The sequence below is a fragment of the Hippocampus bargibanti genome, linkage group LG18 (genome assembly GCF_051943395.1).
Source record: "Hippocampus bargibanti isolate YZ-2025 linkage group LG18, ASM5194339v1, whole genome shotgun sequence".
In the NCBI taxonomy this organism is placed as follows: Eukaryota; Metazoa; Chordata; class Actinopteri; order Syngnathiformes; family Syngnathidae; genus Hippocampus; species Hippocampus bargibanti.
In genome coordinates, this window is record NC_142751.1 from 4,332,639 (window position 1) to 4,359,198 (window position 26,560).

Below are 26,560 nucleotides of genomic sequence, written 5' to 3' on the forward strand. Positions count from 1 at the left end.
TTGAGGTCTCACTGTAATTAAAATCAATATAAAATATTTGATGGAAAGCAGCTCGGCGGTCCAGCGTGTTGACCTCAACAGTGCACCCGGTTCGAGCCAGGCTGCAGTTTTCCTGCGTGGAGTTTGCATGTTCTCCACGGACCTGCGTGAATTTTCTCCAGGTATCTCGGTTCCCTTCCAAAAACATCCATGGAACAATTGAAATGGTTCCCCAGGCGTTATTGGGAACCTGCGATTGATTGACAACCAGTCTTAGGGCGACCCAATTGCCCAAAGACGATTGGGATAGGCTCCGGTACGCTTGCAACCTTCATACATCACCCATCATTCTTAGAAACCAAGACAGGAAGTAGTTGTCGTTGTGGTACGACGCAAACAGACGGCTGCAAAAAATTCCGCCACCACGAAAATGGCCATTCACCAAAAGGACAGTGAGGCTTCCAGAAATGTCATTAAACGAATATGTCCAGTTCCTCAAAATAAACGTTGCCCAGTGAAAAGATGACGGACTTCAAATCCCAGTTGTCCAAAATAACGTGAGATGATATGATTAGCATATAAAGAGGCGAACAGACGCATGCACGTGCGAACTTGATGAGAGTGTCACACCGAGCGGCGGTTAATTAAAAATCGCGGGTCCCCCGTGCAAAACCACTGACAGCAGAAGAGCACAAGATTCAACTTTGCCGCACACGCTTCGGCGAATAACCCGTCAGGCATGAAGCTTCATATGAAGACGCCGCCAACCGATAGCAAAAGCCGAGAACACTTGAAATTCAATATCACTTAGACGGTCACAAAAACTGCAGCCAATCAACAAGAATAGCTAAAAATAAATCAGAAAAGACTCACCGTCAGATTGGGTGGTGATGATGATCTTCTCTGAAGGAGTTCCAGGTCCAAAACGGTTGATGGCTAAAACGCTAACGGTGTACTGCGTGAACTTATTGAGTCCCTCCATCTTGTAGTTCAGTCCGTTGACATCGATGCTCTGAGGACACGCATCATCATAGGAATTCGACATACGGATGAGACGGGAGTCGTCTTTCAAGACAACAAACGTTTGGAGACAATGCGGCCGGACTGATAACTCCATTATCTTTCTATGCTACTATCTATGCTTACACACTTATTTACGACAATGTTACCTGATGGGGACCTCTGAGCTCGTTTAATGTAAATATTCTACTCATACCAATTACTAAATAGTGAAGCCCAATTCTGTTGTAGGGCAAAATGTGAGCCATGTATTATTCCATGAACTAAGATTAAAAACAATATAAGCGATTCCAACAATCAGACTCGGATCAAATGGATGTCCCCGCCGTCGCCAAATTGCTGCAAATCGCAAATTGCATCCCCCCCGCCCGCTCAAGTGGCAAGGTCCTCCTTGGCGTACGTGACACGCTTCTGCCGTCAAGGCATGCGCTACAGGTCATTCGAAAAGGAATGGAAGCAAAATGGGCAATCAATCCCAGGTATCGGGCTTCGTTTTTTTTCTGACGAGGACAAATCTAGCGCGGCGCTCGGAAGGCAGGTTAGACGGGGTGATTGTAATTTGGCACGGCCGAGTGAACGCGAGCGCTTTTTTAAAGGACAACCGACGTCTCCGGACAAGTTGTGTCCATAATTTAAAAAATGGCTTCAAATGACTTCTCCTGAGTGTATTTTAAAAAGATTCCACCGCATATAGCTATAGTTTACGTTTTAAGACTCGCGCTGAATATTCAGAAAATCTTGTTTTTGAGTTGGTGACGAGTCCGTACGTGATGTCACTAAAGGAACGCCCCTGACCGAAAAAAGCAGTCCTTCCGTCACGTCAATGTATTTTGCTGTATTGTTTGGTCTGAAAACCTTGTGTTGTACCCAAAAGCAGCCAGAAGAGGGTGTCCAAGCTCCATATAAGGAATTTATCAGCCTGTGGAAACTGAGGTGGCCACAGGAGGTCGCCATTTTGCGATTCTTTTCTGATGATCCGATTCTCCCCAATGTTGCCTCAAAATGGCATGGAATAAATTATTTAATCGATTGCAAACATGTATGCTTTCTTCTTCAGAACTATTTGAATCATATTAATAACTGGATGTGGAACAAGAAAGCATATTCTCCGAATCTGAGGCCACAGGACTTTCTGAAAATGCCCAATTCGCAGCTCAATTTTTTGCAGATTTTGGACACTTTAACTCATTTTTATTGGTGTTTTTGCATTTTAATAAAAATATCATACTGCGTGTTTTGGGTATTTTAGATGCTATAAAACGTTTTTCTGATGTCACTTAAGAAACAAAATAGTGACGTCGGTTGTCCATTAAAGTGTCGCTTCAGCCGTTGCGGGCGTGGAGTCAGATGACTTGATTGGGGGCTAAATGAAAGTCGCTATTCTCATTCTAGTCAGGACTGCCACATACCGAGTGGCGCCGCGGGACTCCACTCGACGCGGCCATGTCTTGGGGAGGGTGGTTTAGCGCCAATTTCTACTTTCAATGCGGTGTCATCGCAAATTGGATCCCATCAGAAACGCATGGAAGCAAAACACGCAAGCTAGACTGACCTGCTCCTTGCTCGAGACGCTCTCCATCCAGAGAACTCTGTAGCCCAAGATTGGTCCATTTGGAGCACTGGGGGGGTCCCAATTGACCTGGATGGAGGTTGGTGACAGAGCCTCGGCCCGTAGCGAGCCGATCCTACTGGGTACCTGGACTGCAGAAGCAAAACGCACCAGATGGTGGGTAAAACTGTTATTGACATACACCACGTACGATATCAGAGATTAGTGAACCAAAACCAAAAAGGATATTTTTGTCTTACGGTCTGGTTTGGTAGTGATCCTCAAAGGGGTGGAGCTTTCTCCAGGTCCGACATCGTTGTAAGCAACGACTCTGAAGCTATAACTGCCCTCCGGCTTCAGGTTGGAGACCATCAGTTCCAAGGACTCGGGCTCTGACACGTTGACCGACCTCTCCCTGTCGCAGAAAACAAAGATCAGTTGCGGGATTATCATTTTTGTTCGCCAAATAAGATATTTGTGGTTCTTTGCATTGAGGGTTGATAGAAGATGCCCCGTTTGAGCCGTTGAAGATCACATATCGTCGCCTTTGAAAGCAACTGTCAAGAATCACAATGCCGCTACAGTGATACCTTGGCTTACGAACTTAATTGGTTCCCAGGAAGTGTGTGTAAGGCGAAAAGTGTGTATTCCAAACATTACTTTCCCATAGGAAACCATTAAAATGAGAATAACCTGTTCCCAGGTCCCCATAAAACATACTTTTCTACTAAATAAGCCTTAAAACTACACAAAATATACCTTATTTTATGTATAATAAATGTGCTATGGTATTGTAATGAAAGAAATAAACTGTACAGTAGAATAAAGTTGTTTTATTGACCTTTATGTTGGTCGTTGATGGCTTGATGGAATGGATAGCTTTTTGCATACAGTGTCTCAAGGAGCTCTGGGTTGTACATCTTAGAAGTTGTGATATTGCAACAGATGCAGGCAGACACACTAGAAACTTCATTAATAGCTGGTCCCCTTGCTTGTCTACTCTTCAAATTGTACAGATGGGTTGTGCTTATTGATGGGATAAAATTAACCTTGCAGTCTACATTCTGCCTACGAACTATCAATAAATTTGAAACGAGTCCAGATTTCACCGTTTTCCATCCATTTTCTCACTCTCGCTGTCGTCTGCCTATCTATTATTATGTGCAGCTCTGTGTTTCTGTACCCCCCCCCCCTCTACCACGGATCTTGACCAATCACGAGCGGCTTTAACCGGAGACTTGGGGCAGGGAATAGAGGAGAAAAAAGGCGGCTGCCATTTTCCAACTTTGTTCACTTCAGAGATCCAGCTCCAAGAGCCAGCTCGTTAGCGAATGACACATCACGCATTGTGGCACTCTGTCTGTTTCCCGAAAAATAGTTTGTATGCCAAGATTATATTCTCACGAATTTAACGTTCTTAAGGCGAAAGGTTCATTAGCTAAAGCGTTCGTAAGCTGAGGCATCACGGTATTTGTCAAGATTTTACTCTGGACTTGTTTGTTAGTTGAAGGCGTTGACTGACCTTCTCACGACTGCCGAAAAGACTGACTCTCCTTTGACGAAAGTTATCAGGACTGACAAAAGCAGACAGATCTTTGGCTGGGTTTGGACGAATGACAAAAAAAAAATTTTTTTTAAACGACTGCCAGATTTTTCATTATTTCGCAGTGAAGAGCCAAAGACTCTGGAGGCCACCCTAACACTTCAAATCCTAAAATGCTGCAGGCCGCTCAATCCCTCAGGTAACAAAGCTTAAAAGCCTGGATGTGAAAGCATCGGGCTGGAGCCGCAACTGTCAGAGGTTAGCATTTAGCATCAGCGGGGGACTCGCCAATGTCACCCGGAGGCTTTTCGCTAAACGTTTGGAGCCGGCTGCGCGCGGCAGAGCTGTAATGAAGGGATTGACAAAGCGTTAGGATACAACGCTGGGGCTCTCGGCTCTTTCCTTTGGCGGCTATCGGACTCACACCGTTTATATACTTTCAAGTTTAGAGCCCGAGCGTCAACTGCTTTTGGCGAGGCGGCCAAAATCATTGAAACGAGAAATATGGCGGTACCTAAAGACTATTTTTTCACAGTTTGGCATCGCACTACCCCCCGCGGGGATGGGAAGTGTGCCCGACTGCAATGAGTGGAAATGACTTGCGACACCAGCGGTTGGACACCGCTGATTGAAAAACAAACAAAGAAATAAAAATGAGAATAAGAACCATCCATTTTCAATCACGCCTATGCCAGCTGTCTTCAGGGGGTAGGCGGGGGACACCCGGAACTGGCCGGCAGCCAGTCGTAGGGTAAAATACTTGATTCTTTTATGGATCCCGGTTCTTTTTCATGAGTAGATTTGTTTTACATCATTCAAATACCATCAAATAAAAAGTAAGTACTTTTGGATTACTCCAATAGCAAATATGCTAATGAGGAGTAAAATATACAAAATATTGCTACAATATATATTTGTCTCCATATAATGGAGACAAATATACTGTAATGTACTATAATGGGCAGCGATGCGTATGTGGAACTGTCGCGGCTTGGAATTGAAACGGATTGACATGGGACGGGAGATGTGAGAAAATTTCTTTTTGTCAGTGGATGCTACAGATTTGCGTTTGCTTTCAACATTTAGCTTGTAGCAGACGTGCACATTTCACCGTGACGTGTCTGATCCACTGGTGAAAAAAAGACGCTTTGATTATCGCCTTTTTCATCTAGAACTGCTTCATACAACAAAGAGGGTGCAGAAAGTGCTTAAGAGATTTGAAAGTGCTTAATGTTGTCAGATTATTTTGTTCTTTTGAGTTCAAGATGGCGCAGCGAGAGTGGCTGCCTATACATCATCTCCTGTATTTTGTTTTTCTATTTCTTCCTTTTCTTTCCTCTTCCTTTATTCCCTTTGCTACTGTGAAACGTCAATTTCTCCATTGCGAGGCGAACAAAGGCTTGATTGATTCCTCAAACACATTTTGTTTGTATTTGTATATAGGAGACATTTTTTCGTCCCTGAATTAAAATAAAAATCTTTATCACTCCTATTCATGCTTCGATGTGTCTGTCCATTGAAGCATCCGAGGATTGTCCAGCGTATTGCCCACAAAGTTAGCATAAATCGCGCTTAAATCACCGCCAACCGACTCAAAAGCGGGAAGGTGTAAGCAGCGATGCTAAAACTTTGATTACCTTTTCATTTGCCGCGCGCATTTTCTTAGCGGCCAATTAAATGAAGCCGTTAAGTTCTCCTGGCGGATGGCGGCTCCAGCGCCAAGACTCCCTTTATGGCTCGTTTTGAACAGAGACGGCGGAAAGTCGGCCTTTAAATAGGCCCCAGGGCGAAATCGTCTGAGCGCGCCATTGATAGCTCTGCCCTTGGCAAATTAAGACAACAGATTTAGTTTCATCTAGGGCAACATAAGCATGATGTTGTAGTACTTTTTACGTCACTGGCAGAGTAATGGCGCAGGAGAGACAATTTGCCGCTGAGCATGATGGGTCCTTTTCGTTCCATTTTGTGGGAGTGAAAATGGAACTGGCGCAATGGCAATTGCTTGATGTCAGGCAAAGGTGGCTGGCGATGGGTTCACAATTTGTTCATTCCGGAGCCAAGGGGGTCACGGGCTACGTGCGGGCCAATCAGGTTGTTCCATGCCAAACTCATCCCGTCGTGCCTTAGCTCATTCGCTGCCAGACATTGTGCGAAAATATGTCCACTCCAGTGCCAGGGTTTTTGTCATTGTCACGTGAAAATCAGGATCCGCAGAATATTGAATTTGAGGAGTACATAAACATTCACCTCAATGTTAGAAACCTTAGACGCTTTTCTTCCATTTAAAAAATAAAAGAAAAATAAAATAAGAGATATATATAATTCTTAAATTATATGGGTCTGGAGTTATATGAGCTTGAAATGAGGGTGGCTGTCCAAAATACAATGCATGATGGTTTATATAGCGCTTGAACAACAGCTAAAGCTGGAACAAAGCGCTAGCATGGAAAAAAAGGGAAATGCTACCCACTTGTGGCTTGTGGAAGGGAAAAAACATTGCCAGAGGCTATGGCCAGTGCTTTATCAGCACCCAAGCATAAAAAACAAAACCCGAACAAATTCGGGGATGACACGCTATGTCATATTTTCGATTCCCGACTAAATTCGTGAATGGCAGCGAATGAGTTAAAGGAGGTCACCAAAAAAAGGCTCAAAATGAATATAAACACTGGGAAGTTGGGCAAATGTTCAACATTGACATGCCATTGTTTTTTTTTTTTTAATAAATAAACCAAGTGTTACCTGTCAACGCCATCTTGGGAGTAATAAACACCATAAGTCTGTATGGATCCTCCCGTGTCCTGCGGGGGCCGCCAGCTGAGTCGGACAAATCGGCTGGACACTAGGACGGGGACCAGGTCGCGGGGGGCAGAGGGGAGGGCAACGCCCGGGCTGGGGGACACTGGTGGGGGATCAGAGGAGGAGTAAGTCAAAGGAGTGCCGGACGGAGCGGGCGCAGCAGGAAGAGGAGGTGTGTGGACGGGTCTAGACCGAGTGGGTGCGGCTTCTGTCAAGGGTTTCAGGGGTTGGGGTGGGGGGGGGGGGGACAACAGCGGGAAATGGAGGAGAGGAGCAGCAAGAGGGGTGGCAAGGCCAAGCAAAACGCAAGAGGGCAAAATAATGGATGAGAGGAACAGATCAGGAACATAAAAAGACAAGAAAGAGAAAAAGGAGGAAGAAGAAGAAGAATGGTAAAGAAGATCCTACACAAGAAAAAATTGTGTCTTGCATTTATATATACACAGACGCACAGTAGCTAGTTTGAAGATAGTTCACATTTTAAATTAAACATGCAATTCAAGTTTGGGGGGGGGGGGGGGGATCACATTTTTTCCTCCCCATGACCCCCAAAGAGGATAAACAGTACAGAAAATGGATGGATACTTGTTTAGGGGGGCAGGGGGGATTGGCAATAACACAGACATGAACCAAATGAGGTATTTCAAGATAAAAGTGACATGAAACATCTTCGGGGTGGGTCTGTGAATCTCTTGTGCATCATGAACTGATTGAAATCCAATTTGCGAGCAGGATCAAAGTATCAAAGTACTCGTTGCTTCCTTCCATCCGTCCACGACGCTTCAAAGCACACGTACCAAGCATGACGACACACAAACAAAAACAGAAGCCAAAGGGAGAAAAGGTCAGATGATTTTATCTCCACGATAATGCCTCTATAATTGTGTGTGTGTATAATAATAATAATCATCATCATTATCATAATCATAAAATGTCATTTATAAGCACCTTTAAAAGCTTTCAAGGAGAGTACATGGACAAATGGATTCATGGATGGATAGCTCTCTCTAGTTAGCTAGCTAGTAGATAGCTCTAGCTAGCTAGATAGCTCTAGTTAGCTGGCTAGCTAGATAGCTCTAGCTAGCTAGCTAGCGCTTTGTATCTATCTACATATATACATATATACATATATACACATACATATACACACATACATATACATATATACACATACATATATATACATACATATACATACATATACATACATATACATACATATATATACATATATATACACATACATACATACAAGCTCAAGCCACAAACAAAACGCTACAAGCCACGTGGACTCCACTTTCTCAGCGGGTTTCAAAACTCTGAAGTACACTTTTCACTCAGGGTGTAGTCCGAAGCATCCTTCTGATTGGCTGCCGGTGCCGAGTATGCAATTTGCCAAACGAACGTTCGTTTGGAAATTTGCGAGACGATTTAACAAACATTATGTGTAATAATCTATCGCGTCTTCGAACGTTCGTTTGTCAATTTGTCAACTGGGCACCGGCAGCCAATCAGAAGCCTGCTTCGGACTACACCTTGACTGAAAAGTGTACTGTACTTCAGAGTTTTGAAAGCTGAGAAAGTGGAGTTCACGTTGCTTTTAGCGGACAACACAACGCAAGTGTTGCATTGTACACCACGACGATAAGCGACAGTTGGAGCAGAATCTTCAACAAGGTATATTTACAATTAATTAGGTAAGGGCGCATTTGTGGTTGGTACTTCCTTAATTTTAAAAAACCCTTTACATTTTTTTTGGGGCGATTAGACGTCTTTATGTGTTTTAAGTTGCGAAACAACTTAACGGCAACTTTATGGCCGGGCCGGCAACTTTTCAGAGTTGTCTGCCCGGGTGTCCACTAACTTCTTGTCATGAGTTTCAGACACTGATATTAGTATGCAGAAGAGCATGATCATGTAGATGGATGAAAGGCAGGTGAATGAATATCACACATATAAGGGGCTTGCTTGCTTGCTTGCTGATCCGGCGCCCGGCTGTCTTTGTTAACCTCTATTTATGCAGAAGAGGTTGGCGCGCTTGTTGGCTCTCCAACTTCACCCCTGCTTGAAAATTCATACTTCTCTTTTTCTCCCTAGAACTCAATTTCAGGGCTCATTTCAGCCAGCTGCCGTTAAAACCGCGCTGACTACACACACACGCGCGCAAACACGACTAGGCACCTACATTCTGGTTCAAATTTTTTTTTTTTACTGCCGTAAATTTCCACTAATGTGCGTGACCATCACGGGGGCAACATGTGCGTGTACATGTATGTGGGGATGAAAGTTAAATAGATGTCAAACTAAAGTTTGAATCGCTAGGAGGATTTTTTTTTCTAGTTGACTTTCAGCAGTCGTGATTGTTGCAACACATTCAGTCTGGGTAACATTTTTTTGTTTAAAAAAAAAAACATCCACCCAATGTCACCTCCACACGTATCCACCAGCACCCCCTTTCCAATTTAGCTATACAATTTTTTTTTTGTGTGCAGGATTTCATTCTTTACGAAGGCGCACAATTCGGTGCCAATGCAAACAAGGAGTGTTTAATTTTGGCAATCTTTAAAAAAACACTTTTTTTTCATCTAAAAGGAACATTATGTCACCAAAATTTCACACACGTCGATCTCTCGAAATGTCCCCACGTTGTCACCGACCGCATGACGATGTTCTGTCGCTATGACAACCCGGCACATAATGGAAGGTGATGATGGGCGGCGGAACTGGGAGCGTCCGATGGGCGATTCAAACGCTCCCTTAATGTTGACATTAATCAAGTAATTCACAACGTCTCATCCACCCTTAGATTCACACACGCTTGGCGCGAGCTCATCATGAACAATTAGGAGCCCGCTGGCCCGGTCAAGTAGCCGTGACATCCCTCTTTAAATGCCGTGTGCTGTTCCACACGTATGGGGAAAGGGTACGGATGAGAGCTTGTGCAGATTAGGATTTTTATTTTGTTATGGGCAGCATTTTTACAGCCCCACTTTGTTCAGCGGAAAGGTCGGTGCTGTTGGACTGTCTGCGGCTGGAGGGATGCATGGCTTGAGGAGCCCGCCACGCGAAGAAAGGAGAGCGCCAATGCGGATTTGGAACTGACGCGGCTTGGAATTGAAGCAGATTTACAGTATGTGGGACAGGGGATTTGAGACAGTCTCTTTTGGTTAACGGATGCTGCAGCTTTGTGTTTGATTTCGAAATTTAGCTTGTAGCAGACATGCACATTCCACCATGACATCCCTGATCCACTGGTGAAAAGGATGCTTTCTGTGTCATTTGTGTTGTGTCACATTATTAGTTTTTTTTGTTTTGTACTGACTTCAAGATGGCGCCGCGTGAGTGGCTACCTTTACAGCAGCTCCTGCATTTTGTTTTTGTTGCTGTAAATTTCTAAACTGTGAGACAAATCAAGGGTAATCTAATCTAATCTAATCGCTATCACAGGAAAATTAGCTAATTCTTGATTTTTGGAGGTTCAACCGTGCTAATGTCTGGAGCACTTTCTTATTGCTTAACGCAGTAAAAAAAAAAGGAAATCTATCGTCTACGTTTGTAAACGTGCTAAAATCCATCCAGAAATCAAGTGTGCATTGTTTGACAAATAGTTGAGGACAACACAAATTGTTCTTTTTTTTTGTTTTTTGTCTGTCAGCACAAGTCGACGAGTGTCACTCGCCCGTTCGTTCGCTCGCTCGCTCGCTCGGCGTGAAGGACGCCAGTCAGTCAATAAATTTGTCATGCATACACAAACACTCCACATGCGCGCTTCCTTCTTCCTTCCCCGTGACGACTGATGGAAGCGAATAAGCGAATCAAGGACAGGTGTTTCATCACAAAAGAGATCGATCCTGGATCTGACATAACACACACAGACACACACACACACAGACACACACACTCAAACACACACACACTCCATACAAATGACCTTGTATTTTCTCCAATCGATAAAAGCAGGCGGGCGTCGTGGAAGAAGCCAAGGTGAATATTTCCTTGGATCCCCGCACTTCCATTTGGGCATCCTCTCGCAGTAACACAAAGAACCGAGTGTCAATTGAGGATGAAAAGGGGTGTCAGCGCAGAACGCCGATGCGGTTGTGGAAGTGCGGCAGCTTGGAATTGAAGCGGATTGACGTGGGACAGGAGATGTGAGGCAATCTCTTTTCGTCAATGGATGATACGGCTTTGTGTTTGCTTTTAACAATTAACTTGTAGCCGATGTGCACATTTCACCATGATGTCCCTGATCCACTGGTGAAAAGGACACTTTCATCCTTTCCTTTTTCATCTCTCACTGCAACAAAGAGGGTGCAGAAAGTGCTCAAGATTGAATGGCTCTGTGCCTTTTGGGTTGTAATAATAATAATAATACATTTAATTTTAAGCGCCTTTCAAAGCTCTCAAGGACACTTTAAAGTCACAGACAAGCATAGATACTATAATAAATAAATACAATCACAAATAGAATACAATAAATAAAATACGTCCATACGTGACGTCTTGAAAGGACCGCCCCCTGACCGTAAAAAAGACGCATTGTAGCCTCCTTCCATCACGTCAATGTATTTTGCTGTACATGTTTAGTCTGAGAACCGTGTTGCACCCAAAAGCCGCCACAAGAGGGAGTCCGAGCTCCATATAAGGAATTTATCAGCCTGTGGAAGTGGAGGTGGCCACTGGAGGTCGCCATTTTGTGCCTCTTTTCTCGTGATCCATTGATGCCCCAATGTTGCCTCAAAATGGAATGGAATAAATTTTTTAATCAATTTCCAGCAGCTCCTGTGTTTCGCTTTTCTACTTTCATTTCTTTCATAACTTTGCTGCTGTGAAATGTAAATTTCTCCACTGCGAGACTAATGAAGGCAAATCCAATCCAATCCAAACATGTATGCTTTCCTCTTCAGAACTATTTGAATCATATTCATAACTGGATGTGTAACAAGAAAGCATAATCTCTGAATCTGAAGCCATTGTTTGGATTCTCTAGCAATGCAAGACGTCTTGGCGTGACGTCACGAACTAGGGGCGGGACTTTCTGAAAATGCCCAATTCGCAACAAAATTTTTTTTGCAGATTTTGGACACTTTAAGTCATCTTTATTGGTGTTTTGCATTTGAGTAAAAATATCATACTGCGTGTTTTGGGTATTTTAGATGCTATCAAACGTTTTTCTGATGTCAGTTAAAAAACAAAAAAGTGACGTCGGTTGTCCTTTAAATGTATAAAGAAGAATTTTAAAGTTGATTGGATATTTGACCGTTTGACCATTGTGTCACATTATTTTGATATTTGTTGTTGTTGTTTTGACTTTTAGATGGCCGCCGTGAGAGTGGCTGCCTTTCCTGCAGCTCCTGTATTTTGTTTTTCTACTTCTTCTTTTCATTTCCTCTTCTTTTCATCACTTTGCTGCTGTGAAATGTCAATTTATCCACTGCCAGACTAATAAAGGCTAATCTAATCTAATTTAAAGTGAAAAGAAGGTAGAACTCAGTCAGTCCCTCATATCTAACGGGTCTTTCTACAGTGGAATTTTATTCCGTTTGTCGTTTTGAGCGACTTTCGGTGTCTTGAAGAGGAAATTCGGCAGGTGGGCTTGATTTCGGTCTTTGCAAATTGTTGTCGCCGGTCTTTGACTTCGATCCACACACGTCAGGGAAGTCTTCATTCCCGCACTGTCAGGCCAACACTTAATATGTATCGCTACCTCAACGCACTCCAATGAAGACTCAAAGGTCTATTGTCACCATGGTAACAGACAGAGCCCCCCCCCCCCCCCCCCCCGCGCACCTTCTCCCATATATGCCATCTCCCCGCAGACTACACACACACACACACACACACACACACACACACACACACACACACACACACTCACACACACTCCAGTTGCAGATTGGAATGTGGACGTGCACGGACTACATGTCCACGCATTTTGGGTGACAAAGTAAAAGCTCTGTGTGTGAGAGATAAAGCATGTGTGTGTATGTGTGTGTGCGTGTGTGTGTATGTGTGTGTGTGTGTTGGGTTTACACAGGTCAGCCACATACAGCGGAATACAAATCTGTCATGGATGACACACTTTCTCATCTTGCTCTCCATTGCGATTCAAACTGGCCTTGCCTTTCGCTTGACCCCCCCCCCCCCCTTAACACCCCCCGCAACTCCCGTTTCCGTCTCTCATTCATTTCTCCTTTTCACCCCCCCCCCCGCCCCCCGTCTCTCGTCAGGTCCATTTCCTCATCTGGTGGTCATTCCAAAATCACCTTATAATCCGCTGCGCTTTATATATGGAACAAGTTTGAAAACCCACCATTCATTAGGGGTGCGCCTTATACACCGCAAAATACGGTATTCTGTTTGCATGCGCCAGTCTGTGTGAAGAGTCACTCCAAGGATCAAGTGACCGGCCAAGTTGTCAAGGGCAACAAGGTGGTAGATGCTGACACCGACACAAAAACACACCCGTTTCTCACGGGAAACGTTTGATTGGGCGGCGCGGCGACCGCTGGGATGTGTTTTTCCCGTGGCGATAAGAACGCCGTCATCGCCGCGTCCATCTGACCCTTCTCGTGTTTCCCTGCGTGTGTGCGAGTGTGTACGGGTGTGTGCGTGTGTTAAATGTTGCCATCTGTGCCACTGGCTCAGCGTGGGGGGGGGCAGTGAAACACTAGAGAGATGAAGAAAGGAAGAAAGAATCCACACGATAGAAATAAAAGGCAAATAGGAAACTTTTGAAGGTCAAATATGGGTCAAAATGTGACCTGTTTGTAACCCCGCCCCAACTATTTTTTTGTAACAGTGTTCATTTGTTACAAACCGAAATGAATAAATACATAGACAAACGTAAAAAATGTCAACAAATTGATGCATAGAATCAAATCAAAATAATTTGGAAAAAATGGATGAAGGGAAAATCATTTCAAGCCGGAAATGGAAAACACGGGGGGAATCATCCGGGTATGTCCCGGTAGGTTCCTACCTGGTTCTCGGAGAAGCAGTTGAGCCATAGCCTGCGAGCTGCCAGCGACGTTCTCTGCGACGCACTGATAAAATCCTTCATCGGATTTGACCAAGCCGAGAATCTGCAGGTTGCTGCCATCCTAAATTGCAAACGACGGGCGGCAACGGAATAAAACGTAAATCAGTCAAGTGAAAATATTTTTATCTTCTAGATCACAGGTGTCAAAGTCAAGGCCCGCGGGCCAATTCCGGCCCGCCACATCATTTTTTTCGGCCCATGAAAGCAAATCAAACTTGTTAAATTCCATGATGATTGCTAAAATCTGAGCCAAAATTTCATATTTTTGGATGTCAACCACAATAAAAGTCATTATTCTTGACTTCAGATTTGAAAACGAGTTATTCATTAATTTGCTGCGTGCTCTATATGTAATATTTGAAGGGATTTAAACATTCTAATGGGTTCCTCAAATTCATAACGGCCCTCGAGAGGAAACCATAACTACAATGTGGCCCGCGGCAAAAAATGACTTTGACACGCCTGTTCTAGATGGTTTGAAAGGGAAATCAGAAAATAAGCTATTTTCATAAAACAGCAAAACCCTTCACGAAAACGCCATGGTCGCGTGAGGTTTCATTTGGATCGTTCGTCCAACAGACTTCTTAGGCAACATCGGCTTAGTTATGCTGATGAGGTAATACCAGAGCAAATGGGGCAATCAGGCCACTCACAATCAGGCAGGACAATAGAAGTAATCAGTCAGGACAATAGATGTAATCAGTGTAGCCTCAGGGAATAGTCCTCGGCTTCCCCCTAACCTGAGAGCAGGGACCTATCATAGCAGAGTCTGGCACCGCCACGTCTGGACAGTCGGGATATATATATATATATATATATATATATATATATATATATATATATATATATATATATATATATATATATATATATATATATATATATATATATATATATATATATGCTGTATGTCATACATATTAGCATATTAGACAATAAAGCTGACTTTGACTTTGATATCAAAGAAGTACAGATGACAGCTGAAGAAACCTTCTCATCAATTATCTACAATATTTTCTGATTATGTCACTATACACAGACATTAATTTAATCTGGAAAATAGTTGAGGATTTTAGTTTGGGGGGAAGCGAGGTGGCTAATGGCCCTTTATCCCCCAAACTAGATCCGGCACTGCACTTCACGGCAACCAAAATGGAGTAGAAGGTGGCCATTTTTAAATTCCTCGATGATCACAAAGATAATGGCTTCATAAATCACATCGAGAGTACAAAAGAAAAGAAACTATTTTGTCCCCAGTGTTTTGGAAATGACTGCCGTTACTTTTTTCACTCATTTCCTGCCATTTCACAGAAGTCCAAGATGGCGCCGAGGAGGCAGCCGTCAGCAAATGCTCTCATGAGCCTTGCTTTTTTTTTGTTGTTTTTGTCTTGTTTTGTGTTTTCTTTTGTCACTTTGTGTTGTTGGGCGTTGTGTGGAATGGATACAGATTGTTTCTCAGCATTTTTGACCATGACATTCATCAAGGAGGAGACTGTGCTGAGCGGTTGCGCCTTTTCGGCAGAATGAATATGCCAGTACTGTTTTTGAATGGGAGGAATGTCGGTGCCATTTGACTGTCATCGCTGGACACCACAGGGGCCATTGTGCTTTTTTGCGCCTGTAATGGGCAGCATCTTCACAGCCCCGCTTTGTTCAGCCGAAAGGTCGGTGCTGTTGGACAGTCTGCGGCTGGATGGATGCATGGCTTGAGGAGCCCGCGATAAGAAGAAAGGAGCGTCAGCGCAGAGCGCCGATGCATATGTGGAACTGTTGCGGCTTGGAATTGAAGCAGATTTATGTGGGACAGGAGATGTGAGACAATCTCTTTTCGTCAATGGATGCTACAGCTGCGTGTTTGCTTTCAACATTTAGCTTGTAGTAGACGTGCACATTCCACCATGATGTCCCTGATCCACTGGTGGAAAGACGCTTTGATCCTCTCCTCTTTCATCTAGAACTGCTTCATGTCATCACAAAGAGGGTACAGCAAGTCCTGAAGAATGAATGACTCTCTGTGTCTTTGTTTTGTCATGTTGTCTTTGTGTTGTCATATTGTTTGTTATTTATTTATTTTTTGTTCTTTTGACTTCAAGACGGCGCCGCGAGAGTGGTTGCCTTTCCAGCAGCTCATGTATTTCTTTTTCTACTTTCATTCCTTTCATCACTTTGCTGCTGTGAAATCTAAATTTCTCCACTGTGAGACTAATAAAGGCAAATCCAATCCAATCCAATTTCTGAATTTACTCGGGAATTGAAAAGTGTGACGTGGAACGCCATTGTTGAATTTTTTCAGGTTTTGTTGTTTCATGCTTGGGTGCCGATAAAGCACTGGTCAGACCTCTGGCAATGTTTTTCGCTTCCACGCGGGGGCAGCATTTGCCTTTTGTCCATGTTAGCGCTTTGTTCTAGCTTCAGCTGTTGTTAAAGCGCTATAGAAATCAATACAATAATAATAATAATAATAATAGCAATAATAATAATAATAAATGTTATTTCCAAGCGTCTTTCAAAGCACCCAAGGACACTCTACAATCATAAGAACAAAAAGAACAAAGAACAATATGTACAGTATGTACTGCATTATTTTTTGTACATCCGCCCCCATTTCAAGCTCAGATAACCCCAGAGCCATATAATTTAGGAATTAACACTTTTTTCGGATGAAAGAAGAATGTCTAAAGTTTCGAACGCTGTATTGAATGTTGATTTAGTCGTAAAACTGAATACTCTGTGGGTCCTGGAATTCGAATGACAATGACAAAAACCCTGGCACTCGAGTGCACATTTTTTCACATCGTCTGGCAGTGAAGGAGTTAATCATAAACACGAAATTTGTAGCTTGGAAGAGAGAAAAAAAGTTGGACAGTGCGCATGCATTTTCTTTGCCCTTACCACGACTTGGAAATAGTCGCTGGGGATGACCTCCTCTCCGTTTTTCATCCAGCGGATGGTGGGCGCTGGGTTTCCCGTCACGGCGCACTCCAGCTCAATGTCGGTGGATTCGTAGGCGTATGTGTTGGTTGGGTAGTTGAGGAATTGAGGCGGAACTGCACAAGGAAAAAAAAAAAATCGGTAAAGGGAGAAATGAAGTCTCTGCTTTTAATTTGAAATTTGAACACCCGCCATAACACAGGGTGAACATTGATGACCTGCTCAGCGCAGGAGACGTCTTTACTTTCTCTGTGGCTCTTTTGTGTATTCAATAACAACGGGAAAGGCGCAAAGACGTTCCCGAATCCCAAGGGGGGGGCATTTGCATGTTAATGTGACGCATCAACAACCGGCTGACCTCCAACACGCGCACAATCCGATCCAGCTTGTCACCTGGATACCGTCTGCTTGCGCAACTGGTAACAATGATGTCCACGTATCAATGACGCCGCCGCCTCTTTCCGCGTGCCAACTTCCACTCGCCATTCAAATGGAAATCAGCTCCATCATTTATGCCAACGAGCATCCGCGCGCACGCGTGTCCGTCGTTGCGGTGAATGATAAAATCCAGCGAGAATCGAGCAGAGGACACTCAGGGCGCTATTCAGCGGAACTAAATTCCTTCTTTACGTGTGAACGTTAGCTCTCTTCACATTAATTCGTAGTCGATGAAACACAATTGCACACCCGAACGTCCGAAATAACAAACGAGGCGAAAAGAAACTGCCGCGCCATGGATAGAATCGCTAAAACACTTTTCAAATGCTGTAGCTAGCTACAGGTGTCAAAGTCAAGGCTCGGGGGCCAAATCTGGCCCGCCACATCATTTTATTCGGCCCGTGAGAACAAATCAAACTTGTGAAACTCGACACTCATCTATTGAGCCAACTGCTAGTGCGCGAGCTAGCGACAGAGAGATTGAGCTAGCTAGCTTTCTATTCAGCTAGCTGGCCAATCCCTTACATCACAGGTAGCTTTCTTTCTATTCAGATCACTGGCTAATTCATTAAATCACTGTGTCAAAGTCAAGGCCCGGGTACCAAATCTGGCCCAACACATCATTTTATTCAGGCCCCAAAGCAGATCAAATTTGTGAAATGCAATGCTCATCTATCTACTGTCTTTAAATTCAAATAGCTGTCTACCTCCTTACATCACAGGTGTCAAAGTCAAGCCCAGGGGCCAAATCTGGCCCATCACATCATTTTATTCGGCCTGCGGGAACAAATGAAACTTGTGAAACTCTACACGTCTAATGAGCTAACTAGCTAGCGCGTGAGCTAGCGACCAAGCGAGTGAGCTAGTTAGATTTCTATTCAGATAGTTGGCTACTCCCTTATATCACAGGTGTCAAAGTCAAGGCCCGCGGACCCGATCTAGACCGCCACATCAATTTATTTGGCCCGCAAAAGCAGATCACACTTGTGAAATTCCATGTTCACCTATCGAGCAAGCAAGCTAGCTAGTGTTCTTTCAATTCAGATAGCTGTCTACTCCCTTACATCACAGGTGTTAAAGTCAAGGCCCGGGGGCCATTTCTGGACCGCCACATCATTTTATTCCGCCCGCGAAAGCAAATCAAACTTGTGAAATTCCATGCTCATCTATTGAGCTTGCTAGCTAGCGTGTGAGTTAACAACTGAGCAAGGGAGCTAAGTAGCTTTCTATTCAGATAGCTGGCTACTCCATTACCTCACAGGTGTCAATGTCAAGGCCCGGGGGACAGATGTGGACCGCCACATCATTTTATTCGGCCCACGAAAGCAAATCAAGCATGTCAAGTGCCATCATGCTAGCTAAAGTCCAAACCAAACTTTCAAATTGTCGTATATAAACCACAATAACAGTCATTATTTTTTGCTTCAAATTTGAAAACTAGTCATTGATTAATTTGTTGTGCCGAGTGCAAGCGTGAAAACACGGCAATTTAAAATCTCAAGGTATCTCAAATCTACGCACAGACAAAACGACATTTGGACCAAGTATGGCAGGACAAGAAGACAGAAGGCGGTAAACGGAAGGACAATCCAAGGATTGAATCCAAACATCCCCCAAAAGTCTGACAGATGGTAAATATGAACAGATGTTGGGAAGCCATGAGCGCACATTCGCTCTGTTTCTGACCAGTTGGGCAAGATGCTTTCTCCGCAAGGTCACATTCGGTTCGCCGAGTCCATTTGGATGACTTTTTGGCTTTCAACGAACACCCGCGTGACGCTAGCGCTAACCCAGATGATCGAAATCGCGCCGAGCCGCACTGAGATCTCCTCAAACGAGTTTCTTTCTTTATCTGCAACTCGAATTCTGAGATACAAAGTTGAAGACAAAAAGGGTTTCGTTCGATTGTTTTTTTTAGTCATCAGCCACTTAAAAAAACACTGCAGTCGTGCAGAATAAATTAGGGAGGGGGGCACAACCCTTCACAGACCCAGATGAATTAAACAGACTAAACACACAAGACCAAAGAGGCATTAATCCACACACATACACCCACAAAGTGACATTGGGGTGATGGAGAGGGTGAGGGGGGTGGGTTTAAAAACAAACAATAGCAAACAGATGTGCAGCATAATGGCAAAAGCGAGTCTGCGTTCGTTTACGCAGATGAGGTGAAAACAAGGCGCCAATTTGAAGTAGCAAGGAGAAGGAAAACAGGGCGATCTTTGTGCTCAATGTTAGCCTGAATGCAACATTTGAGACGCTGTGCAAGAAATTGCCACCATCTGCCCAAACTGGCATCGACGCCCCATCTCATCCATCTTTGCGTAAATATCGGATTGTCTGAGAGTCCTTGACACTCTCTGCACATCAATGGAGACTTTCTTCGCCTTTTGTGTACAAACCAGGGATGATGCTAATGCTAGCAACAACAACAAAAACATTTATATATTTATACATTGATATAACACTCAAATATCAAGCAGAATTTTTGACTGTTTATTAAACCTGCTGGTTGGCCTGGCAAATATTTTTTTTTTTGGGTGTGGGGCAAAAATCCTACTTTATGATTTACTGAAGAGGGTTTCCAACCGCAGGAGTTCTGTGAACCTGCCCCCCTTTCTGCTTTCATATCTTCTCATCCGTGCCAGAGTTTGTGTGTAGTGGTGGCATGCCGCCCAGCACCGCAGCAGGAGGGGTTGGCATATACCCATTAATAAACATATAAATATATATACTAATGAGATAGCTAGCTAACTAGACAGATCGCTAGATATATACAGTAGATAGCTAGTTAGATAGCTATTTAGCTGGCTTCTCGCTAGCTAGCTATTTGCTATCTAGCTCCCTGGCCGGCTATTTAGCTAGCTATGTATTAGATATATAGCTATCTAGCTAGATTTCTATCTATTTGAGTTACTTCCGGGTTGAGTGAACGCTGCCGCGTGTGGCTGCTGCTGCTCACTCACAGAAAAATGTATCCTGTGACTGTAAAGTGACCTAGAGAGTTTTGAAAGGCGCTTATAAATGAAATGTATTATTATTATAGCTAGTTAGATAGCTAGCTAGATAGATCGCTAGATCAAGTAGATAGCTAGCTAAATATATAGCTAGATAGATAGATTGCTAGATAGCTAGCTAGATGCATAGCTAGCGAGACAGATAGCTAGCTAGCTAGCTAGATAGATAGCCATATAGATAGCTAGAAAGCTCGATAGCTCAATAGCTCGATGGACATATAGATATACACAATAGAATACAATCCATATTGATTTACTTTAACAACAGTTGAAATACACAACATTCAAATGTCGCTAAAATCCGATGTCAGATTGGTAAACAATACGCGGAGTGAGATGGCCTACGGGTGAGGGAGGAGATTTTGAAAGTTGGATGCAACGTGGAAGATTTCCGGGTGTTGATACGTTAAAAAGAAACGGGCAGGGACATGAGTAATAGCACCTGCGCTGGTTCCGTTTGCCTTTTTCTGGGTTCATTAGCTTTCTAAATAGGGACTAGCTAATGAGCCGGGGCGCTCTCATTATTTGAGGACATAAGAAACATCCGTTATTTCTCATCATCTTATGGTGGTCGCTGACTTGAGGAGTGATGATCAAATACCACGGCTGACCATAGCGCCGTATTTGTCGCATGCAAAATAAATGTACCAATATGCAAAATTAGGCCGCGTTTTCTCACCTAGCACGCTCAGTTCTGCGCTGGCGGTGATGTTGTGGTTCTTGTTGGCAGCCGTACACGTAAAACTGCCAGAATCGTCGTCAGTGACGCTCCTGATGATCAGGTTGCTGCCGGCCAACAGGGAATACTTCTTGTTCCTGCGAGGGGGGTCCAGGGAGATTCGATTATCGGGCGGTTCGGGGCGATCTTTTGTCAGAATTTGGGGGTTCAAGGAGTATCAAATCCAAGTCCAGAAAGAAAAACAAATTCCAGAAAATCGCCACAAGAGTTCTAAACTGAGTTTTTACTTTTCTGGATGTGGATTTGAAGCCTCGGTGGGGCTCAGGCGGACTAAGAAGGCAGACCTACCACGTCTGGATGAGTTCTTCACCCCTGTGCCACTGAACGCTGGGAGTTGGGTACCCGGAGGCGGAACATTCCAGCACGGCGTCGGTTCCCTGCAGAGCACTCACTCTCAAAGGGCGCTGGAGAAACTGCAGGTTGCGATTGATGCCGGGCTCTGAGTGGCAAGAGAAGAAGGAAAGCCGTCAAAACCCAAACGGGGACCGGAAAGACTATTTGGTGCCTGTGATGAGAAGAAAGGAGCGTCGATGCATATGTGGAACTGTCGCGGCTTGGAATTGAAGTGGATTTACGTGAGACAGAAGATGTGAGATGCTACAGCTTTGTGTTTGCTTTCAATATTTAGCTTGTAGCAGACGTACACATTTCACCATGATGTCCTTGATCCACTGATGAAAAGGACACTTTGATCCTCTCCTTTTTCATCTATAACTGCTTCATACAACAAAGAGGCTGCAATAAGTGCATAAGATTGAATGACTTTGTGTAGTCATATTACAGTAAAGTCTCGTTATATCGATATTCAAGGGAGTCCGAAAAAATATCGATAAAACCGGGACTATCGATATATCCGACCCCGTTTGCATGTAATTTTCTCCGTGCGTGCATAGAAATAATATCGATATAAACGGGACTATCAATATATCCGATATCGATATAACGAGACTTTACTGTATTTTTTTTTTTTTTTTTGTTCTATTGAGTTCAATTTTCATTTCGCGTTTGACTCGCGACGCAACAACCGCCATTTTGAAAATCAACAGATTTAAAAACGAAAAGTAAAACCAAGCAGTGAGACGTAGCTGGTCGCTAAAAAGAAATGTGTCAGCAGCGTTTCATGCTCATTTTACAACTGTGGAACACGATGACCATAAAAGCCGATCAAGCTCGGCCAAGGACAAGATGTAGTCATCAGATTTGACTCTTGTAATTAAAGCGACATTTTTTTTTTTAAATCGGTCATTCAAGTTGCTCAAAAGGTCATTTTTTTGCAGCAGGGGGGGGCCACAATGAAGTTACGGTTTCCTCTCGGCAGGCTGTTTTGAATTTGGGGAAGCCATTAGAATGCTTCATCTCTTCCACATAGTATTGAATATAGAGCCCACAACAAAGTATTAATAAATAACTAATTTTCAAATTTCAGGTACGAAATAATCAATGATCACCAAAATAATAATTATTGAGGTTTACATGAGACAATTTTAAATTTTGCTCGGAATGTTAGCAAGCATCATGGAATTTCACCAAGTTTGATTTGCTTTTGTGGGCCGGATTTGGCCCCCGGGCTTTAACATTGACACCAGTGACATAAAGAGTGAAAATCAAATTAACACAGTTACTGTATAGGAAGACATATAACACCAATGATTCCATTAAAAAAAATACCCATTACCCCCCTCCCCCCTGTCACCCTGGTGTATTTGTAATAAAAGATCACATAAAGATATTGTATGAAATACTTGGTCGAAGTCTCCCGTATTTTCCAAGTCACTTTTTGCCAGGTTCTACAACCCCCTCCACTTTGGCACATTTCGCTTTGCCGCAGCTGAGAGCGATACGGCGGTATTGTCAGTTACACTCATCTTCGGGGGTCTCTGCATTGTTTTGGTTTCACAACAAGCTCACCCAACGTGCTTGCCCCCACCCCACCCTTTCCGACTCACCCACAAAAGCAAATTCTACCAGTCTGCCAGGCGTCTCTCCCACACAGCTGACTTGTCACTTTCAGTGGGCAACCATGCACCAAATACACTTATGAATTATGAATTTGTACGGAAAACCAACTTGGAATGAGAATAACGCCGAAATTTTAGTAAATAAATAAAAAGAGATGTGGCAGCAGCTCAAATCGCAAGTTGCTAATCGCTAATTACTTTTGGTGATGCGAATCAAGGGGCAACGTAAGTAATAGATGGCCGCCATTACATAAATGCATGTATAAATAAATAAATAAACAAAAAAACAAGTAAATAAATAACTTGGTGATACGAATCCAGCGCCAACGTAAGTTAAAGATGGCCGCCATTTTGATTTGACTGTATCTTTCAAATACAAACATGAATTGTACCACCATAATGTTTAAAAAAAATTATTGAAAACATTGTACTTACATCAAAACAACAAATAAATAAATAAACAAATACACAAATATATAAACAAATATGCAACTCAATAAATAAATACATAACTTTTGGTGATGCGAATACAGCGCCAATGCAAGTTAACGATGGCCGCCATTTTGATTTGTTTGTATCTTGCAAATACAAACGTGAATTGTACCGCCATAAATGTTCAAAAATTACTGAAAACATCGACCTTACATAGAAAAAAAACCCCCACAAATAAATAAATAAATAAATACGTACATAAATAACTTTTAGTGATGCGAATCCAGCGCCAATGCAAGTTAAAGATGGCCGCCATTTTGATTTGTTTGTATCTTGCAAATACAAACGTGAATTGTATCGCCATAAATGTTCAAAAATTACTGAAGACATCAACCTTACATAGAAAAAAAACACAAATAAATAAATAAATACATGTTCCATTTTGACCATGGATTTCCTTATTTCAATGGAAATATATATTTTTAAATTAAAATGAAAAACATTTACTCATCCGGAATATGTTATGTTTGATTCAAGAAATTCCACGTTTATTTAGATTTTTTTTTCTTAATCCTTTTTTAATGAGCGGCACCCGGCTAGTCCCGTGAACATGTGTTCCGACAAGGTGTCAATCAATGTAGTGGTTGCACATCAATGGGTGGGGGAGTCACCTGGGAGCACCCGCAGCTCTGCGTCCGTTCCCGTCCGGGTGCTGCCGGGGTTGTCGGCCAGACAGCGATAGGTGGCCGAATCCGGAGGCTGGACGCGGCTGACCTGCAGCGACCCGGAGGGCAGCACCGCCAGGCGAGAGGAGGGCTCAAACGTCAAGGGCAGATCGTCTCGGTTTTTCTGCCAGCGGATGACGGGCGTGGGTTCCCCCGACACCTCGCAACGCAGGAGCGCCGTGTCGCCCAGATACGACGACACTGACTCGGTGGGTACGACCACTCTCAGCGGACCTGAAGGCAAGCAAGAGCAGGATGCGGATGAAAAAAAATGGAGAATTGGAGCGATTTTGCCTTTGACGCTTGCAAAGTCATCTCCAAGAAAAACGATGTTTGTCACCTTGAAAATCTTTCGAACATTTGCGCTTGTAAACCGCGGAAACGGATCCTTTAATGTCCGCCGTTCACACCCACCCGGTGAGCGTTGAGCGCCGCTAATTAATTCCCACTTTGCAGTTGGAGCTGTTTGCCTACCCGATGATGCCGTAGATGCAAATAGAATTTTTTCGAAGGTCCTTCTCCTCATTAGCATTTTGCCCAGTAATGTATTAAGAGGCCATAGGTGTCAAAGTTAAGGCCCAGGGGCCAAATCTGGCCCACCATATCATTTCATTCGGCCCGCGAAAGCAAATCAAACTTGTCAAATTCCATGTTCATCTATCGAGCTAGCGATCGAGCTTGCTAGCAATTGAGCTCGCTAGCTTTCTTTCTATTCAGATAACTGGCTAATTCTTTACAACGCAATTGTCAAAGTGTAGGCACGGGGGCCAAATCTGGCCCGCCATATCATTTCATTCGGCCCGCGAAAGCAAATCAAACTTGTCAAATTCCATGTTCATCTATCAAGCTAGCGATTGAGCTTGCTAGCAATTGAGCTAGCTAGCTTTCTTTCTATTCAGATAACTGGCTAATTCTTTACATCACAATTGTCAAAGTGTAGGCACGGGTGCCAAATCTGGCCCGCCATATCATTTCATTCGACCCGCGAAAGCAAATAAAACTTTTTTGAAATGCCATGCTCATCTATCAAGCTAGTGATCGAGCTTGCTAGCAATCGAGCAACTTACCTGCCACGGTGACTCTGGCGGTTCGGCTAACGATACTTCCCAGCCCCTCGAGTGTGGAGAGGCACTGGTATTCGCCCTCATCGGGGCGGTGGTGCCGCGAGTGCACAATATTCCGGACAAGTAGTGAGCCGTTGGCCAACTCCTGCCGCCGTTCATCCACCAGGGCGCGGAGCAGCACGCCGTCCTTCCTCCACGTGATGGTCGGGCTTCCAGACGCCGCGTCCGAGCGGGCCTGGCAGTCGAGCCGCAGCACGCCGCCCCGCACCGTCACCGTGTCTTGCGGCTCCTTCGTGAAGGTGAAGTCGGCGAAAGGTCGTGGGGTCATCGGGGAGGAAGAGGAGGAGGCCTCGGAGGCTGCAGACGAGGGGAGAATAACACGTAAGAACGCGAAAGCCTCCAACACGCGCGGCGCTAACACTAGCGTTGTTTATCCAAACCACAGATGCGTCCTACTTAACGGCCTTCATATGTTTGATCAAAATCCACCAGGCGCTCATTCATGTTTCGCTAAACAGCCCTGAAAGGAAAAAAAAAATGTTGTTTACAGCCAAGAGCCAATTTGTCTCCCGGGGGCCGCCTTATTTTCCGCGATTGGAACGCTAGCGGAACGTAAAGAGATTGTTAGACAACAAAGGTAGTAGAAGACAAAGGGGAAAAAAAAACAATGGCTACGGTGATGGTTTATAGATTTTGCAATAAAAGCCGCAGGTGAATTACAAGTCGCGTTTCATTGTTTCTAATAGGACTCTTCTGCGGGTGTTTAAAAGATCAAATCCGACCCCAAGTCAAGGCGTCATATCTCTTCACTAAACTCACTTGGAAACAAGCCCCGATGCAGCAAGTGACAGATACACCTTCCCGTTTGTATATCGCAATTTGAAAACTCACCTATTCGCATACAGAATATATCCCATTTATAGGAACACAAATAGTCTAAATAAAAATAGCCCAAATAATAAGTGAAATCATACTACAGTGAGACCCCAACTTACAAACACCTTATCTTACAAACTTTTCGTCTTACAAACGTCAAATTTATGAAAATTAAACCTTATAATAAGCACTGTTTTCATAATACACACCCACCACGGCTGGCGGAGTGATCTTCGGCGGAAGCACACGACCGAACAGCATCAGAGGTTAAGTTACCAACAGTCCTTATGGAAGGTGACTCTCCTTCCATAAGCCATCAACAACCATCAAAAAGGTAAATAAAACTATTTTACAGCACAGTGTATTTCTTTAATTACAGTCCTCATGTAATGCGCCTCTCTTTCCAAACAGCAATTCCCTTTGACCTTCGACCTCCAACGCCATT

The 26,560-nt window shown here is 43.7% G+C and overlaps 1 protein-coding gene across 5 annotated transcripts in view; it reads right to left on the minus strand.

Moving 5' to 3' along the window:
• Positions 1-26,560, minus strand: part of dcc (DCC netrin 1 receptor) — a 100,282-nt gene that overhangs the window by 39,105 nt on the left and 34,617 nt on the right. For 3 of the 5 annotated variants that reach the window (XM_089020779.1, XM_089020777.1, XM_089020778.1), the window contains exons 2-11: positions 25,243-25,596; positions 24,122-24,409; positions 21,349-21,499; positions 21,001-21,137; positions 16,825-16,979; positions 13,873-13,993; positions 6,834-7,098; positions 2,809-2,963; positions 2,552-2,700; positions 853-991 (exon numbers count right to left, since the gene is read on the minus strand). In XM_089020779.1, coding sequence (XP_088876905.1) covers positions 853-991; positions 2,552-2,700; positions 2,809-2,963; positions 6,834-7,098; positions 13,873-13,993; positions 16,825-16,979; positions 21,001-21,137; positions 21,349-21,499; positions 24,122-24,409; positions 25,243-25,596 — 1,914 coding nt within the window. The remainder of the gene's footprint in view (positions 1-852; positions 992-2,551; positions 2,701-2,808; positions 2,964-6,833; positions 7,099-13,872; positions 13,994-16,824; positions 16,980-21,000; positions 21,138-21,348; positions 21,500-24,121; positions 24,410-25,242; positions 25,597-26,560) is intronic. The other 2 variants (XM_089020781.1, XM_089020780.1) reach the window with 1 other exon arrangement.